This window comes from Podarcis liolepis (assembly GCF_965112155.1).
Source record: "Podarcis liolepis genome assembly, chromosome: 2".
NCBI classification, from domain to species: domain Eukaryota; kingdom Metazoa; phylum Chordata; class Lepidosauria; order Squamata; family Lacertidae; genus Podarcis; species Podarcis liolepis.
The window spans coordinates 72,234,917-72,252,161 of NC_139555.1; the positions used below are offsets into that span (position 1 = coordinate 72,234,917).

Below are 17,245 nucleotides of genomic sequence, written 5' to 3' on the forward strand. Positions count from 1 at the left end.
TCCTCCTAAACCTCCTTCTCTGGATGTCTCACAAACTGGTGTAAGCTCCAGTGGGGAGGGTGCCCCCATGGGCTTTCTGAGCTTTCCATTCAGCTACATGCAAAGCCCTGTGTGACCTTGGAGTCAAAGGGGGAGGGGAGCTTACGACAGTGGGACCAGGCAGCTGCTGAGAAGCTGGTGCAGCTTTTGTCCCTTCCTCCTCCTCTCTTTCAGGTCTCAGCCTGTCTCTGTCTGCACCCTGTTCTGCCCTTGAAAGGCTTTCTGCCTCTAGCTCTTTTCTTTCCCTTGCACCCTGTTCTGCCCTTGAAAGGCTTTCTGCCTCTAGCTCTTTTCTTTCCCTCAAGCCTGTTGCTTCTACTTCCTCGGCAATCTTCGCGGAGCTCTGGCCCAATGGTTGCCAGTGGTTTGATTTGAATTAATTTTATAATGAATGATTTTAGAGTGTTGTGTTGTACTGTTTTATTGTTGTTAGCCGCCCTGAGCCCGGCTTCGGCTGGGGAGGGCGGGATATAAATAAATTTTATTATTTATTATTATTATTCCCAGCCTCCCTCCTCTTCTGACGTGTCTTCAGAGTCCCACCACCACAATTCTGGTTGTGAGCCTTCTTTCTCTCCTGCTTCCCTAGGGGGCTCTTTGGCTGGAGACTCCCACTGCTCCTCTTCATCCAGCCAGTCCTTGACAATTACACTTGACTTAATCTTTCTTGTAACAGTAAGAGGGGGATCTTGATATGGAGTGATGGTCGTAATCCCGTTGTCATAGTCAGACTAGTTTTAATGGCATTTCTAAGAGAGTTTGTGTACTGGTCCAGTAAACGCTTCCGCTGCGCCACCAGCAACAGCTCTCTTTGCAGAGCATTAAGTAAGTCCAGTGCAGAGATTCTTATTGCAGCACAAGCTTCAGAGTCTCAGCAGCAAAGAAATAACGACACAGGGAAGCCTGTCTTTCCAAAGACAGGTTTATTGCAGAAAGATAACAGAAACACCTCCAGAGCTTTCAGACATTTTTGCTTCACGCCCCACCAGCAGAGAAAACAAACACTCTTTATATACTGAGCAACTTAACAACTTAACGAGCTTCACTACTTAAAGTCACATCACATTGCTAACTTGCCAGCGTCTTAGGTTTCACACCCTAACACCCCCTCTCGCTGGCAATACAAAAAACAAAATTACTTCAGACCCATTTCTTCACAAAAGTTTTCATGCCGCTGAAACCCAAGCGGTTTTGTAAAACCATCAGCTTGATTTTCATGACTGGGACAGTAGTTTAATTTAACAATTCCTGCTTTTACCGTTTGACAAACATTTTGAAAGCGGATATCCAAATGTTTTGTACGACCTTTAAACTGCCCATTTTGTGCTAACTTAAGACACGGTTGATTATCACCCCATACAGTGATTGGAGTGATGGCCTTTTCATACATCTCTTGTGCCAAGCATTTGTAAAATTCTAGATCTCTACATAACTCAGACAAGGCACAGAACTCAGCTTCTGTTGATGACAAAGCAATCAGGTTCTGTTTCTTGGATCTCCACCCAATCAGAGAGTTACCAAATTTTATTACACAGCCAGACACTGATTTTCTGTCCTTTAAATTTGCCCAATCACTATCTGCCCAACAAGTAATCTGTGCTTGTCCTTCCGAAGACAATTCAAGGCAAAAATCTTTGGTGTATTGTAAATATCTTAACACTCTTTGAATTCCTTTCCATGCATTCACACTAGGTTTCGAAGCTTCTCTGCTGAGTAAGTTAACAGCGTAAGCAATATCTGGCCTACTCCATTGCGAAAGATGAAGTAAGCTTCCCAATGCTGACTGAAAGATTTCAGCACGCTTGAATTCAGCACTATCCTTGAACTCATTGTCTTTTACAAAACCCATTTCCATTGGTGTTCTAACACCTGCACACTCCGTCATGTTAAACTTTTTCAACATTTGCAATATCTTGCCTTTTTGATTCAGTAGAAAACTGCCATTTTTGGTCCTATCTATCTGAACACCAAGATAGACCTTCACATCACCAAGATTCTTAACTTTGAAGTGTTTATTTAACTCTTTGGCTAGTTTTTTTACTTGTTCTTGTGTCTTTGAAGTATAAATCAGGTCATCTACATAAACAAGCAAAGATTCTTGAGCATCTCCTGAATTTCTGAAATATAAGCAATTGTCAGCCTTGCTCCTGCTAAAACCAATGCCTATCAAAACGTCATTCAAACACTCATTCCAATTATGAGCAGATTGCTTGAGTCCATAAATAGATTTATGTAGTTTCCACACCTGATTTGATTTACCAACTTTCAATCCTGGCGGTAGCTCCATATAGAGCTCTTCAGCCAAGTCTGAATGAAGATAAGCTGTAGAGACATCAAATTGATTCACTTTGAACCCTTTCTGAGCAGCAACTGCTAATAGTGCCCGTAGGGTTTCACTCCTTGAAGTGGGTGCATAGACTTCGGAATAATGTAACCCCTTTCTTTGCGTAAAACCTCGAGCTACAAGCCTTGCTTTGTACTCTGGTTTTCCCATCGCTGTTGTCTTTATCCTGTACACCCACCTACAACTTACTGCCTTGGCACCTTCTGGCAGTTTGGTGATGGAAAACACACCCAGTTCTTTCATAGAATTCAACTCCTTTTGCATGGCCTCACGCCACCTACTGGCCTCCTCCTGGGGTAATTGCTCAACCTCCTCAAAACTTTCAGGTTCACAATTTGCCAAACCAGCCCAAACACTAATAGCTTGGTACCTTTCAGGAGGTTTACCTTTGTTGGTACGCTGAGAACGCCTTAACAGTTCCTGCGATGTTCCTTCAGTTTCCCCCTCTGACCCAGAATCACTAGTCGTCACCTGTTTGTCACTAGTAGTTGAAGAACTTTCTGATTCTGACTTTACACGTCTCTCTTGCTGTACAGGTGAACTTTTAGAGCTAGAAGATTCTGACTTTACAGACTTGGGTGAACTAGGCGATTTCTCACCCACATCCTCAGACTCAAATTCCTCAGTCTGTTCTGGAACTAATACCTGCCCTGGGGCCTGAGTTTCATTGTTACTGTTCACCACATCAAATAGTATGTCAGGATTCCCATGAATTTTATTCCAACCATCCTGTTCACAAAATTCCGCACTTCTGCTGATTGTGACTTTCGTTTGATTGCCTTCTACATTCACAAATCTCCAACCTTTTGTGTTTGCTTGATAACCACAGAAAAACATTTCTTTAGACCTAGGATCGCCTTTCCTACGTTGTGCCCTAGGCACCAGCACATAAGCACGACATCCAAAAACTCTTAGATGATCAATTTTTGGTTTTTTCCCAAATAGCATGAAGTACGGAGTGTTGCCTACTGTGCTATTGTACACTCTGTTAAAAGTATAATTCGCATACAGTGCAGCCTCAGCCCAAAAACACTGTGGAAGTCCAGAATCAAACAGCAAAGCAGCAATGGCTTCCTGTAAGGTTCGAAATTTTCTTTCGGCAACTGCATTCTCCTGTGGTGAATAGGGATTGGTAAGTCTATGAACTATACCTTTCCTTTTTAACCACGTCTCCAGCGTGTGGTTCACAAATTCCCCACCACGATCTGATTGTATTTTACGTACCCTGGTGTCAAATTTACATTCGACTTCTTCAATCCAATCCATCAGGATGGAAGCTGCTTGCGATTTTTCTTTCAGAAAGAAAACCCAACTAGCCCTTGAAAAGTCATCCACCAAAATTTGCATAAATCTCGCACCTCCAAGCGATTTGATTGGCATAGGGCCACACACGTCTGTGTGCACAAGTTCAAAGGGTTTCTTGCTTACTCTATCAGATCTAGGATAGTTACATGTCTTAACCTTAGCATGTTTACAAGCACAACAATCCAGAAAATTTGGACAGGGTTTAATGTTACACTCCTCAGCTAAATCTGGCATCTTGCTTACATACTTAAAGCATATATGAGCTAACCTTCTGTGTAGTAGATGTGCACAACCTGTATGAGGAGCCTTATTTACACACTTAGCTTGCACTTCACCTGTTGAACATCTACCTGCTGCTAACTGCTCTTCATCCAAAACAAAAAGCCCATCCTCACAGGGAATTTTAACTAGCTCCTTCCCCTGTTTCGAAATGGTGCACACATCATTTTCAAACTCAACCTTAAAACCACTTTTTACCAGGCATGACACACTCAAAAGTCCATTCTTCATTCCTGGAAGAACAAAAACAGGAAGGTTAGTTTGCAAACAGTTAACATAAATTGTGCCTTTAAGGTTCATTTCTCGTTTACTATTGTCTGCTATAGTCACGGTTTTTGCAACTGGCAATGTCTTGCAGTTCATCAAGCGGCCCCTAGATGTCGCTGGAACTAAACTGTGACTTGCTCCACTGTCAATTATCCACTTCAAGGTTTGTTGGCTCCTTTTAGGACTCTGTTGTGCTGCCATTGCAGATAGTCCCTTATCAGCACCTGCTCCCCCTCTGGATCGTTGATTCTTGTAGTTCTCACGTCGTCTTCCCCTGTAGCTCCGGAAACTGGCCTTGGACTGTTGAAATTCCTGTTGCTTTTCTGGACACTTTGCTATCAAATGAAACCTGCTGCCACATCGAAAACATGACTTGCTGGCCATAGCAGACACTTGTGAGGCTTCCTTACAGCTCTGCCTGCTAGTTTCCCCACGCTGGGAATTATCTGAACATCCAACCCTTGGGGTATTTGAATTATCAATACGTTTTCGATGATGTTGATATTCTTGCTCACACAATCTACCAGTCACATAATTCATATTCAGCTGGTCCTCTGGCAAAACTTGTAAAGTTAGTACTAAGTTTTCAAACCCTGCATGCAGGCTGCTAAGCAGAGTATAAACTTTAATATTTTCAGGAAAAATCACACCTAAAGACGACAGTTGGTTGAAATACTCAGTCATCTGTGACGTGTGTTCAACCACACTATCCCCTGGCTTCAGTTTCAACTCATACAAAGCACGTATAATGTTCACCTTTTCTCCGGGCGTGGCTCTATGGTGAATTCGTCTAAGAGCTTCCCAAATTTCAAATGCAGACCTTAAATTTTCCACATGAGGTAATTGGGAATCGTCTATCGATACCATCAACATGCATCTAGCTTTAGTGTCCATTTTATCATGTTCCCTGTTCCGAGCATGTGCAGCAGCGTGTTGCTCTGCTGTGGCATCTGCTGCAACAGCCACAAACGGCTTTCGCCTCTGGACATAGTCAGCCCACACTTCTTTGGCTTCCAACCAGACTTGAGCCCTCTTAGACCACTGCACGTAATTAGCAGAGTTCAACTTTGTAAAGGGAACCTGGAAATTTTCCACTGCCATTCTTGGGGTCTGCTGCTACTCCCTCTATGTGCCCTTGCTTCTCTTTCCCCTTGGGATTTGTCTTACTCACTTTTCAGACGCCTCCAGCCTCCTCTGAAGCCTTTAAGAGCTGAATTTACGACCAAGCCGGTCTTCTCTCATCTGAAAGCTGCCTTCACTTTCTCTGCACACAATACAGCTGTAGAAATGCTGAAGGATCCATAACCTAAGAGAGTTTGTGTACTGGTCCAGTAAACGCTTCCGCTGCGCCACCAGCAACAGCTCTCTTTGCAGAGCATTAAGTAAGTCCAGTGCAGAGATTCTTATTGCAGCACAAGCTTCAGAGTCTCAGCAGCAAAGAAATAACGACACAGGGAAGCCTGTCTTTCCAAAGACAGGTTTATTGCAGAAAGATAACAGAAACACCTCCAGAGCTTTCAGACATTTTTGCTTCACGCCCCACCAGCAGAGAAAACAAACACTCTTTATATACTGAGCAACTTAACAACTTAACGAGCTTCACTACTTAAAGTCACATCACATTGCTAACTTGCCAGCGTCTTAGGTTTCACACCCTAACAATTTCAAGGATACATTTGCTCAGCTCCATAGCATTTTCAATCCAGTAGTTCTTGTGAATACTGTTGGGGTTGTCCAGTACAGAATTTATGGGATCTGCTTCAGTTTTTGAGACCCAATAATGTAGACAGGACCTTTGCAATTATGTGACCTGCTTCTTGCTCACTTTACCCATGTCCATCCTTGCTGGTGAAAGCCAGTTGGGGAAAATGGATTGGCAAGGTGGGTCCAGGCTGTGGTAAACATTCAATGGAGTGGTGCCTGTTGTCTTTAAACAGGCAGTAGTGCATAGATTCCTAAATAAATCCATCCTGGACCCTTTGGTTTATAACAACTACTGCCCAGTGACAATCTCCCCCTCTTGGGCAAGATGGTGGAGAGTGGTGGCACAGCGGCTACAGAAGTTCCTGAAAAATGCAGATTATCTGGAGCCATTTCAGTTTGGCCTCAGGCATGGTTTTGGGATTCAATCAGCCTTGATCACCCTGTTGGATGACCTGTATCAAGAGCAGGACAGGGGGAATGTGACTATGACAGTAAGAGCTGTTTAGCAGTGGAACAGGCTCCCTTGAAAGGTGGTGGACTCTCCTTCCTTAGAGGTTTTTAAGCAAAGGTTGGATGGCCATCTGTCATGGATGCTTTAGCGGAGATTCTTGCATTGCCGGGGGTTGGACCAGGTGACCCTTGGGTCCCTTCCAATTCTAAGATTCTATGTTCCACATCTTTTAAGACCATTGATAATGGTATCCACCGGGATCAGCTCTGTAGGATGGTATTAGGAGCACTGTTTCACAGTGGCTCCACTCCAGCTGCAGGACCATGTCCAGACAATAGCACTGGGAGATTGTCTCAGCCCTATGATCCTTGTGCTATGGTGCTCTGCAGAGCATGATCCTGTTACCAGTGCTGTTCAATATCTACATGCAGCATTCGGGAGTGGTTATTAGGAGTTTTGGGCAAAGTGCCACCAGTACACTGATGACACACAGCTTTTTCTGTCCATAACATGGACATGAGTCAGAAGAGGCAGAATGTGATCTGGACCACTGTCCGGGCACAGTGGCAAACTGGAGGAGGGCAAATAAACTGTGTTTGGACCCTGGGAAAAGGAAGGCACAGTGTGTGGGTGCTTCCCATGTCCGAGAGATGGGCCATTTGCCTGTTGTGGACAGGGATTCACTCCCTCTGAAAGAGCAAGTCCATAGTTATCCTGGATCCGTTTCGGTCCCTTGAGGTTCAGGTAGCATTTGTTCAGGAGTGCCTTTCAGCTATGGGTGCTATGCCAACTACAGCTATTTCTGGACAGCAATAGATTCATTCACTGGCAACCCAGGACTTGATTATTGTAGTATGTTCTATGTGGGGCTACAATTGGGCCTGGTTTGAAAGCTCCAGCTGATGCAAAAGCTAGACTGTTGATAGGGACAGACTACTGCCTGCCTATAACACTGGTGATTAAAAGCTTGGACTGGCTGCTCATATGTTATTGGGTCAATTTTAAGATTCTTGTTTTAATTTACAAGGCTTTTAACAACTTGGATCCAGGATACCTTAAGGACTGCCTAATCCTTTATATCCCCACCCAATCAATGAGGTCTTTGGGGTAGTCTTTGTTTATCTCTCTCTTCCCCTGCCCCCCATGGCTTAGATCCACCAGAAGCTGTGCATTCAGAATTAGTACAATTCTGTGAAACCCCCTTCCAACTGAGATTAGACTAGGTCCCCTCCAGTTTAAACACTCACTGTCTTGTTAGGCCAGTTGTACTTCTCAAACACATCTTGCACTCGATCTTCTCCTCCGTCAGTGAACATCATGATCATCTTATTGCAATTGGCTCTTGTGATGTTGGACTGCAAATGGGAAGCAAACATTTGAGTGAGTGCACAACTCAGAACCAAAGGCATTGCCCTAGAAAGGATTGTGGGAAGAGAATGCCAAATATGTCTATATGTATGTTTAATACCCTTTGCTTAAAATAAAGCATAGAGGGGCAGCATCAGCATCGTGATTGCATTTTTTTTCAGAGAAACGATCTGGTTGGATGGATGGCTGATGAGTGTGTGAGTGAAAGAGAGAGAATATGAATGAATGAGGTATGTGTATATGTAAAAATGCAGTTCTCCTCTCACAATCTTTAAACATGGAAGCGATCTCTACAGTAGATAAATCCCCACAGTTACTGGGTTTACATGCATGTCAGGGCTAGTGAAGGGAAAAGTAGGATTCAAATCTGAAGTAAATTAGTGGCAGCAGATACACACAGGTTTGTGTATGCACAAGCACGTGCTTCTTTACTTGTAAAAGGGAATGGCAGACGCTAGGCATAGATGTGCTTGCAAACACAGAGGCGTACACAGAGTAAATGCTGGGACTACAGTTTCCTGCCCTTTCCCAGCCACGTCTTCAGCCCAAGAAACTGGCAGTGAGGGATCTGTTTTCTTTAGCTGCTTCTCCAGGGGTGAAGGTGGTGCAGATGAACAGGGAGAAGGAGGGGTTGTCTGGACGGAAATTATGTTGTGGCTATTACCGCTCAGCGATTAATAGGGCTATCCGTCTTTATTTTGCCCAACGTCACTGTAGCCTGCCTGAGCCGAGCCCTCTCAGATAGGCCATGCTACCTTTCTAATGAAATGGAAGAGGCAGCTGCTGCCGCCATTAAAACTTAAGTGTCAGCCACTGATGCTTTTCATTTATCTGGGGAGAAGCAGGCAACACCAATGCCCTGTCCCAGTATAGCTCTATTCTTAAGGCACATAGACCTCCCCCCCCCAACTACAATGTCAGGGAGAATAACATGGATGCTCCCAGCCCTGCTCACCACTTTGCAGCTGCTGTGTCACTGGGAATCCAATGCCGTAAGAACAATCTCCAGAGATGGATTGTTGGTTACAGAGGAATTTCCTCCAATTCCAACAGCATCCGCTACTCCAAATTAGACTCATAAACAACTGTTTCTTTTTCTTTGCTTATGCCAATGCCTCAGAATGTTATTCATCCCATTATTATTATTTTTTTGCCCTGCTCTTCCTCTAAGAAATACATGGTTCCACTTCCCATTTTATGCTCACAACTATCCAAAGAGGTATATGTTAGGATGACAGTCAGTAATTAGCACAAGGATTCCCAGTGACCTTCGCAGCTGAGTGGGGATTTGAATCTGGGTCTCTCCCTGGTCCTAGCCTGACAGACACCCACTCACTGTGTGAACTAAGGAGCCATGAATTAGTGGGTGAGCCATAAAGGCCATTTCTCATGATGTGTGAAGAAGAATTTGGAAGGTGGGTGATGCGGTAATGTTGCAATAGTATGTGCGAGTCTGAGACACACCTCTACAAAGTCCTAGGAAGCTTCTCTGCTACTCATGCATCTCAGTGCCAAATTAGAGGAGTGATGTGAATGCATGTCCAACGTCTTCCTCTACCCCAAGCACCTGCCAGGGGAGCAATTTCTATAGAGCCTCTGGAGAAACTGAAGCCCCTTTCCCATCCCATGACGCTAATGATCTTAGCCCTGTTTACGCACCTTCAACATCTCGCCTAGTTTGGTCCTCACCTCCACAGCCCCATATTCTCCTGCACACATCTTATTTGAATTCCCCTGCCCCACTCTGAGTTTACACCCTGTGCTTACATTTTGCAACTGTTCAAAGGCATATTCAAAGCCGGCCTTGTAGTCCGTGGTTCCTTGGGCCTCCATTAAATCCACCTTTTCTTTAAAGACCTTCTTGTTGCGAATATTTGCCTGGACTAAATGCTTGAAGCAAGATACAGGCTGTGCATTTTGGTTGAACTGGAAGACAAGAGGTAAGAGAGGTGCAGTGCATTAAAGGAGGCGAGAAGGCAGTGCAAAAGTTGTGAACCGCATCCACCCCTCCCCTTAAAGCCGTGTCTTGTTTAGTTGATAACGGAACCATGGATGTTTTCAGCAATACAGATGCAAGGCTATCTTTTATTCTGTTAGCAATCTCAGCAGTCTACGTGGACAGCTGAGGAAGTTAGTTGGGAGGCAAACAAGGTCAAGCGTCAGATGCTACTGTCAGTAGACACTTGCTACTTTCTCACATACATTCTAGCTCAGTCCATTGGGACTTTTCCTAGTGACAAGGCAATTGCAGATGTCCTAACTTTGGGTTTGGGTCTGAGCGGTGGCAAGCAGAGGTCTGCTCTTCCTTCCCGAAACATTTGGGAGTGGTGATAAGCTGCATTTGGCACATCAAACTGTGAGAGGAGGTGCCTTGAAACTGCAGCTCAACTGCAGCTCAACTGGTGTTTTGGGGACCGGCCAATGGTTATGCTCCTCCAAGATCTGCTGCATATTTTTGCATCACTGGACATATCCAAACTCCAGATTTAAGCAGAATTAAAGCAGATAACCTTAGCAGTTGTATCTCTTTTGTGGGAAGGAAGGACAGCTGGGCACATCAGACAGAAATTTCTCTTTGCCTTGTCAGCTGCAGTTCACAGGATTCCCCCTTTGGGGAAAGGCAAATGAGAGAGTATATAAAATGGCTATGTTTGTAATGTAGATATGACCACAACGAGAGACTCAAAGGGAACCAAGATTCTGCCTAAATACACACCATACATTCAAAGCACATGGCTCCCCCCCCCAAAGAAGCCTGGGAACTGTAGTTTGTTAAAGGTGCAGGAAATCAAAGCTATACGAGGGGTAAACTACAGTTTCCATGATTTTGGGGTGTGAGTGGGTGTGCTTTAAATGTATGGTGTGTACACAGCCTCCAACTATCTAACAGTTATCCTGTACTTCTTCCAAGAATTTAGGGCGGCAAAGATGGGTGACCCCCATCCTTTTATCTTCTCAAAAACCCTGTAAAGTTTGTTACTCTGAGAGATGGTGACTGACTCAAAGTTATCCAGTAAGCGTTACGGTCAAATAGAAATTTGAACAAGTTGCCTTGGCATGACCACGAACCTTCTTATGGTTCCAAAAGAACAAAGGATATATGGAAGATATTTTGGGCAGCCCTCCTATGCACCCGCCCCCTTTGTGAACGCAATATTCACAGTCAGTTGTCCAAAATGCACAAGGTGAGAAAGCGAATCAAGGAGTTTGGATAAAAAGGTGTGAGGAGAAGTGAGGGGAATAAACAATGGGCATAAACATGCTTTCAGCCCCTCTGCTGAAGGACAGGGTCTTCTTATAATGAGGGCCACATTGCCGCCCCCTTCTATAGGTTTAGATTTTGGAGGAATTCATGGGAATTAATGGTATGTTGTGATTTACACACACACACACACACACACACACACACACACACACACACACCAACCACCACTCAATGCGCAACTGAGAACAGAATGAATTTGCTGAGAGAGAAAGCTGTGATTACCTGAACACCTCCAGGCGTGTTTTCTGCAGGACATTTCGGTGGCTTATCACAAGGTCACAGGCCCAGTTAAGAGCATGCCCTGTGCTAAGCTCCTGTTAGGAGAGGGCTGACTTTCCACTCAGAGTTTGGCCAGGCGGGTGAAGCGAGAAGGCATTCATTTTTGCTTATGGCTTAGTTTGCTGGAAATATGGAACATTCATTTAGGAGGCAGTGAGCCAGCAAAAGTAACGAGGCTAGACTCGTTAATTAGCAGAGCCCTAGCACAGGCATGTTCCATGCCAGACAGCAGGCACGTGACGCAGAGAATGACAAGAGCTCTTCATTTTCTTCCCGGTATGACTTTCTTTAGGCTCACAGAGAAATAAAGTTGCAGAACTTTTTTCAGTGAGCAGACTTAATTTGGGCCAAGGCTACAACTGCTCAGGGCTTAGCAGCAATACTATATAGACGCCTGCCCTATAACATGAAGCAGCAGTAAAGAAGACATACCTTTGTGTTTACAAAAATTGCCTTACCACTAACCACAACCCTTTCCAGGACAAAGGGGATGGTTTCCAAGAAGGCATTAACTCTAGCATTATAGAAAGCAAATACTGGCTCCAGAGCATAGGAGGAGGCATCAAAGACAAGGGTTGCCCTGACCTGTTCTTTGACATTCTGCCCTTGGAAAACTCATCTGAGGCAGGCGGTACACAAAGTTTATTCTCAGCCTATGGTATCACTATCTAGAGCACAAGTGGGCAACCTTTTTGGGCCAAGGGCTGTATGTGGAGGCTGATCAAGGACTCACAGGCACATATGCATGCACCCACTCATCCATCCACACTTGGCTTGCTCTCTCTCTGACACCTTAACCCCCCCTTCCATTCCCAGCAAATGTTAAACATGCACATACACACCCACAAGCTGCATGAGGAGGGCAGGGTGGGGAAGGGGAACAGGGAGGTTATGCACTCCCTTAGTAAAACAACGCTGTCCTCTATGCTGCTATTAGCATTGTGGGGATAGAGCTCTTGATTGCATGAGCTTAAAATCTCCCCCACGGCAGCCCATCCCAGTGTCTCTTTGCTGTGTAGCACTGCAGGAACAGCAGTCTTTCCCCTGCTGCGCAGCATACGGCTGCTCGGCTGTTCAGTGGGGAAAAGTGGTCAGGGCTCCTTGGAGCTTGGTGGGCCAAACCTAAAGGCGACCATGGGCTGGGTTGCCCATCTGTCTTCTAGAGCAGAACCAGGCACAGACAATTGTAGGAGACAAAAATGCTTGCTGCTGTAGCTGCCACCTGTACTATTGATTAATTAGTTAACCGCTTAATGCAGGGGTCAGCAAACTTTTTCAGCAGGGGGTCAGTCCACTGTCCCTCAGACCTTGTGGGGGGCAGTTATTAAACAACTACCAGACTTTTAGAAGACATCTGAAGGCAGCCCTGTTTAGGGAAGCTTTTAATGTTTGACAGATATTGTATTTTAATATTTTGTTGGAAGCCGCCCAGAGTGACTGGGGGAACCCAGCCAGATGGGTGGGGTATTAATAATAATAATAATAATAATAATAATAATAATATTTTTGGGGAATGAACAAATTCCTATGCCCCCAAATAACCCAGAGATGCATTTTAAACAAAAAGACACATTCTACTCATGCAAAAACACGCTATTCCCGGACCATCCACGGGCTGGATTTAGAAGGCAATTGGGCTGGATCCAGCCCCCGGGCCTTAGGTTGCCTACCCATGGCTTAATGTCATGATAGCTTAAAAATGTTTTACAAAACATAAAAATCAACCACCCAACACTATTAGGATACAGAACAATTAAAAACACATCATGATTAAAATACATAATAATAAACCACCAACATGGAAATATCTGTGCTTAAAATATGCAATAAAGCAATCCCATTGAAGCATTACAGAAATCAAAATGGGAAACTCGGGTCAAGAGATCAAGGAAATGCCTGCGTAAACAGGTGAATTTGCAAAAGACAGTGGAATGGCAATACAGATGGGGCCAGTTCAAGCCTATACACTGTTACTACTTGAAAGCCAAGGTGGGCAAGGAAGGTCCAACACAATTTCTGGTTAATTCAATTTGTTGATAAGCTACATCACTTTCCCTTGTACTGCAATGCACAGAACACCTTCCCTTTCCATCCCCTCAGCTAAAACACCTGTTCATGCTCTAATCACCTCCCACCCTATTAACCGCAACCTTCTTTTCCCCGGCCTTCTGTTGTTGCACCTTAGCTGCCACAGTCATTCATCTTTCTCAGTTCTCAGTTCTTGTGACAGCCCTCTTTCAATTCTTGCGCTGGCTACCTATTCATTCTCAACTCTTTGGCTGTGGTTTTAAAAGCCCTTCACAGACTCTCCATCCCACCCAAATTTCTCTGTCCGTGCATCTGGATATGTCACTGCCTCTGGCACCTATTCCTCCAACTCTGCCATCCGCACATGCCCAAAGGTCTCCTGCTCTTTCTTCCAGAATTCCATCCAACTCCTTTATTAGTTAGCCCAAAAGAGAAACAAAACAAGGCCTTACACAACTAAAAGCTTTTTCCTGAAAATTAAGCACAGAGAACTTTCAACAAATGACTCCTGTTATAAAGGGTTATAAAGGCCAGGACTAGCCGCCTGAAAAACAGTTTCTACGCTAATGCAATTCTGGTTCTAAACGCAGCATAAGGGGTCTCTGTAGTATAGTGTATTTTAAAATGGGGTTTTAGAGTTTTTAGGGGTTTTTGAATGTTTTATGTAGTTTTGTAGTAGTTTTATGTAGTTTTGCAGTAGTTTTATGTAGTTTTGTAGTAGTTTTATGTAGTTTTCAATTTCATTGTTCTGCAAGGGACAATGACAATAAAGATATCGTATATCGTATATATCGTATGAAATGTACAGTATGAGCCTACTATGATAGCCACCTCCAAATATCTAAAGGGCTGTCAGGTGGAAGATGTTTTCTCCAGTGGATTCAAGTTACAAGAAAGTAGATTCTCACAGTGGAATGGATACTTTCAGGTGGTGGTGGACTCTCCTTCATTTGAAGTTTTTAAGCAGAGGTTGGATGGCCATCTGTCATGGATGCTTTAGCGGAGATTCCTGCCTTGCAGGGGGTTGGACTCTAGTCAGGGCCCCTTCCTGAGGATTCCTCAGGATCCTTCCCACTCTATTATTCTATGATACTTTTCCAACAAATGAATATGTTCTCAACACAGTCCTAACAATCAATTTAAAAGGGAGGAGCCCTGGAATTGATGATAAGCCCCTCACCATGTCACAGTCTGTTCCTCTTGTCTTCTGTCTCCTTTTTCCCTTATCTAAATATTGCCAATTTTACCTGCCTGTTTAAAGCCCAGCACACCCCGTCCCTGGTGCAAGATAAACCAATCAATAACAATGATGGCAGCAATCCAGCAATGGCTCTCTCGGGCATGCAGAAGTGAGGAAGATAGGAGTTATGTGCCCACCTTTTCCGACACAACAGCTGCCAACAGTTTAACAAAATGGTCTTATGAGTGAGGAAGAGAATATTTCCCCCCAGGCATCTATCTTGAAATCTAACTGGCCAAATGCATTAATGATAATACTGATTCATAACCAGATTGCAAGATCTTCACAAGCCATTTGGGGGGCATTTGTCTGATCTTTACAGCAAATACATGTTGTATTTCTGTAATTATTTTCTTTTTGGTTTTTTTCCCAAAGGCTCTTCCCCTTGCAGGACTTCCACATGTCCCTGAAAACTCTAAAAATATATTTTTTTATTTTAGTTGGGCAGAATGTAGTGGGTTATATCGAATTCTAGGATGGCTTCACACCTTGCGGGAAGAGAGAGTGAGTTCCAGGCATTTTTACAACACAGCAGCTATTTCTTTAGCATTTGAAAGGGAGACACGCAAGCATCAACCATTCCACTTGCTACCTCAGGAGCCCTTGTCTCCTGATGAGAAGGGCTCCCAGCAGCCCCACAGGGTCTCACTAGCACAGCATTATGGATAAGGATAGAAGTAGCAGGAGAGCCAGTGTGGTGTAGTGGTTAAGAGTGGTAGTCTCGTAATCTGGGGAACCGGGTTCGCGTCTCCGCTCCTCCACATGCAGCTGCTGGGTGACTTTGGGCCAGTCACACTTCTTTGAAGTCTCTCAGCCCCACTCACCTCACAGAGTGTTTGTTGTGGGGGAGGAAGGGAAAGGAGAATGTTAGCCGCTTTGAGACTCCTTCAGGTAGAGATAAAACGGGATATCAAATCCAAACTCTTATTATTATTATTACTAGGGCTATGGACTCCCCCCCCAAAAAAAAAATGGGTTTCAGAGGTATTTTAACCCATCCTGAATCAGGGTCTACAATTTCAAAGGGTGGTTGGGAATCAAAATACCAGAGAGGGGAACAGGCCACTAACCATGCTGCTGAACATGATGTCCTCAAAATGTTCTTTATTTGAATGATTTAATGGTTTAAAGCTTCTGGCTCTGCCTGTGGCTTTGGGGAAACAAAAAGAGTGGCATTCTGGCTGCCAAAATGCTTCCTTCCCCATGGTGCATTTGATGGGGGGGGGGCACCTGGGAAGGAAGTATGACGACAGTCAGAGCTCAGCTTGTGATGCAATCAATGGAGCTGCTGGGAAAGCTGGCAGCTTTAAAACTCTTAAAACAGTAGTAGGGAACTTCTGTGGCCAATGGGTCTAATTAGGCCCACCAGGTCCCTGTATTTGTCCTGAGGCCATTTTGAGCAAACCACAACCACCTGTCAGTCACCTGATGTTCTATAATGCCCAGGGATCTGGTTATCTCCTGAGTAAGCACTAATGCCCAAGATCAAAGATATGCAATCGCTCAGCTCCAATCTTAGTTCTAAATTTCACAGCGCTAAGATAGGACAGAAGCTTCTATCCAGTTTCAGCGCTGTGGTGCTTAACCACATAAGAGATAAGCTTCTGTACACTCTTTGGCAGTTTGTGGTATGTTTACCCATTATTAATGCTAATGCCATTTCTATTGTTGATTCTAGGCTTGCCTTGGTTTGTATTTTGTTCTTGAATAGTTTTAGTTTTCCATGCAAGCTGTCTAGAAGACTTTTGGCGGAGAGATGGAGTATGCCTCACTTCTAGATCAGGTATACACCTTCAGAAGGGAAACGGCAAACTTCGGAGGTAGAGCACATGCTTTGAATGCAAAAAGTCACTGGTTCAGTTCCTGGCATCTTCTGGTAGAGCTGGGAAAGACTCCCATCTGAAGCCCTAGAGAGCCATTGACAGTCAATGTAGACAATACTGAGCTGGGTGGACCAATGGCCTTAACCTGGACACAAGGCAGTTTCCTATGCTTCTATCCTCCCCAAGACACATTATGAATAATGTTCGAGCCTCTCTGTGCTTAATGTCCCTGACCCTTCTGCCCAGCCTGCCTCAAGACTTTTCACTCATGCGTGCAGCAGGCCTTGTGTTCCTTCTATCTGTCCCCCTGAGGTTTGAGGTTTTATTCTGGAAGCATTTGAGCAGTTGATGTGATGCAATTTGACAGCTGATTATAGTATTACCTCTCTATGCCACTTTGGCAGAGCAGATAGGGAAGACTGAACTTTGCCTCCATTTTCCTGGCCTGGGAAGGATAATGGAAACAGACTGCCTTATGGGTGTGTAAACGCCTCACCCATATGGCCTCAGTCTTAGGTGAGGGATGGAAATATGGTTGGGTAGAGTGAGGCTGCCAGATAAGGGGCTGTACTCACCAGAAGATTCCTTGGGAATCACAAGGGGAGAGAGGGGTTTTGTGCTTATGTCCTGCTCGCAGGCTTGCCATAGGCATTTGGTTGGCCACTGTGGTAACAGGCTTCTGGACTCGATAAGCCTTTGGTCTGATCCTTCAGGGTTCTACTTCATGGCTTAGCCCAGCTGGCCTAGACAAATTCTCTATCCACTATGCACAACAGTGATTCTCCTTGTATCATTGAACCTGGTATATATCATGGGCAAGTGATCAAGGGCCTTAGCAAGGCAATGGGCAAGT

General features: G+C 44.5%; 1 protein-coding gene across 4 annotated transcripts in view; it reads right to left on the reverse strand.

Moving 5' to 3' along the window:
* Positions 1–17,245, reverse strand: part of CACNA2D2 (calcium voltage-gated channel auxiliary subunit alpha2delta 2) — a 543,624-nt gene that overhangs the window by 90,114 nt on the left and 436,265 nt on the right. For all 4 annotated transcript variants that reach the window (XM_083488666.1, XM_083488665.1, XM_083488664.1 and 1 more), the window contains 2 exons: positions 9,525–9,683; positions 7,637–7,744 (listed from right to left, as the gene is read on the reverse strand). In XM_083488666.1, the coding sequence (XP_083344792.1) occupies positions 7,637–7,744; positions 9,525–9,683 (267 nt within the window). The remainder of the gene's footprint in view (positions 1–7,636; positions 7,745–9,524; positions 9,684–17,245) is intronic.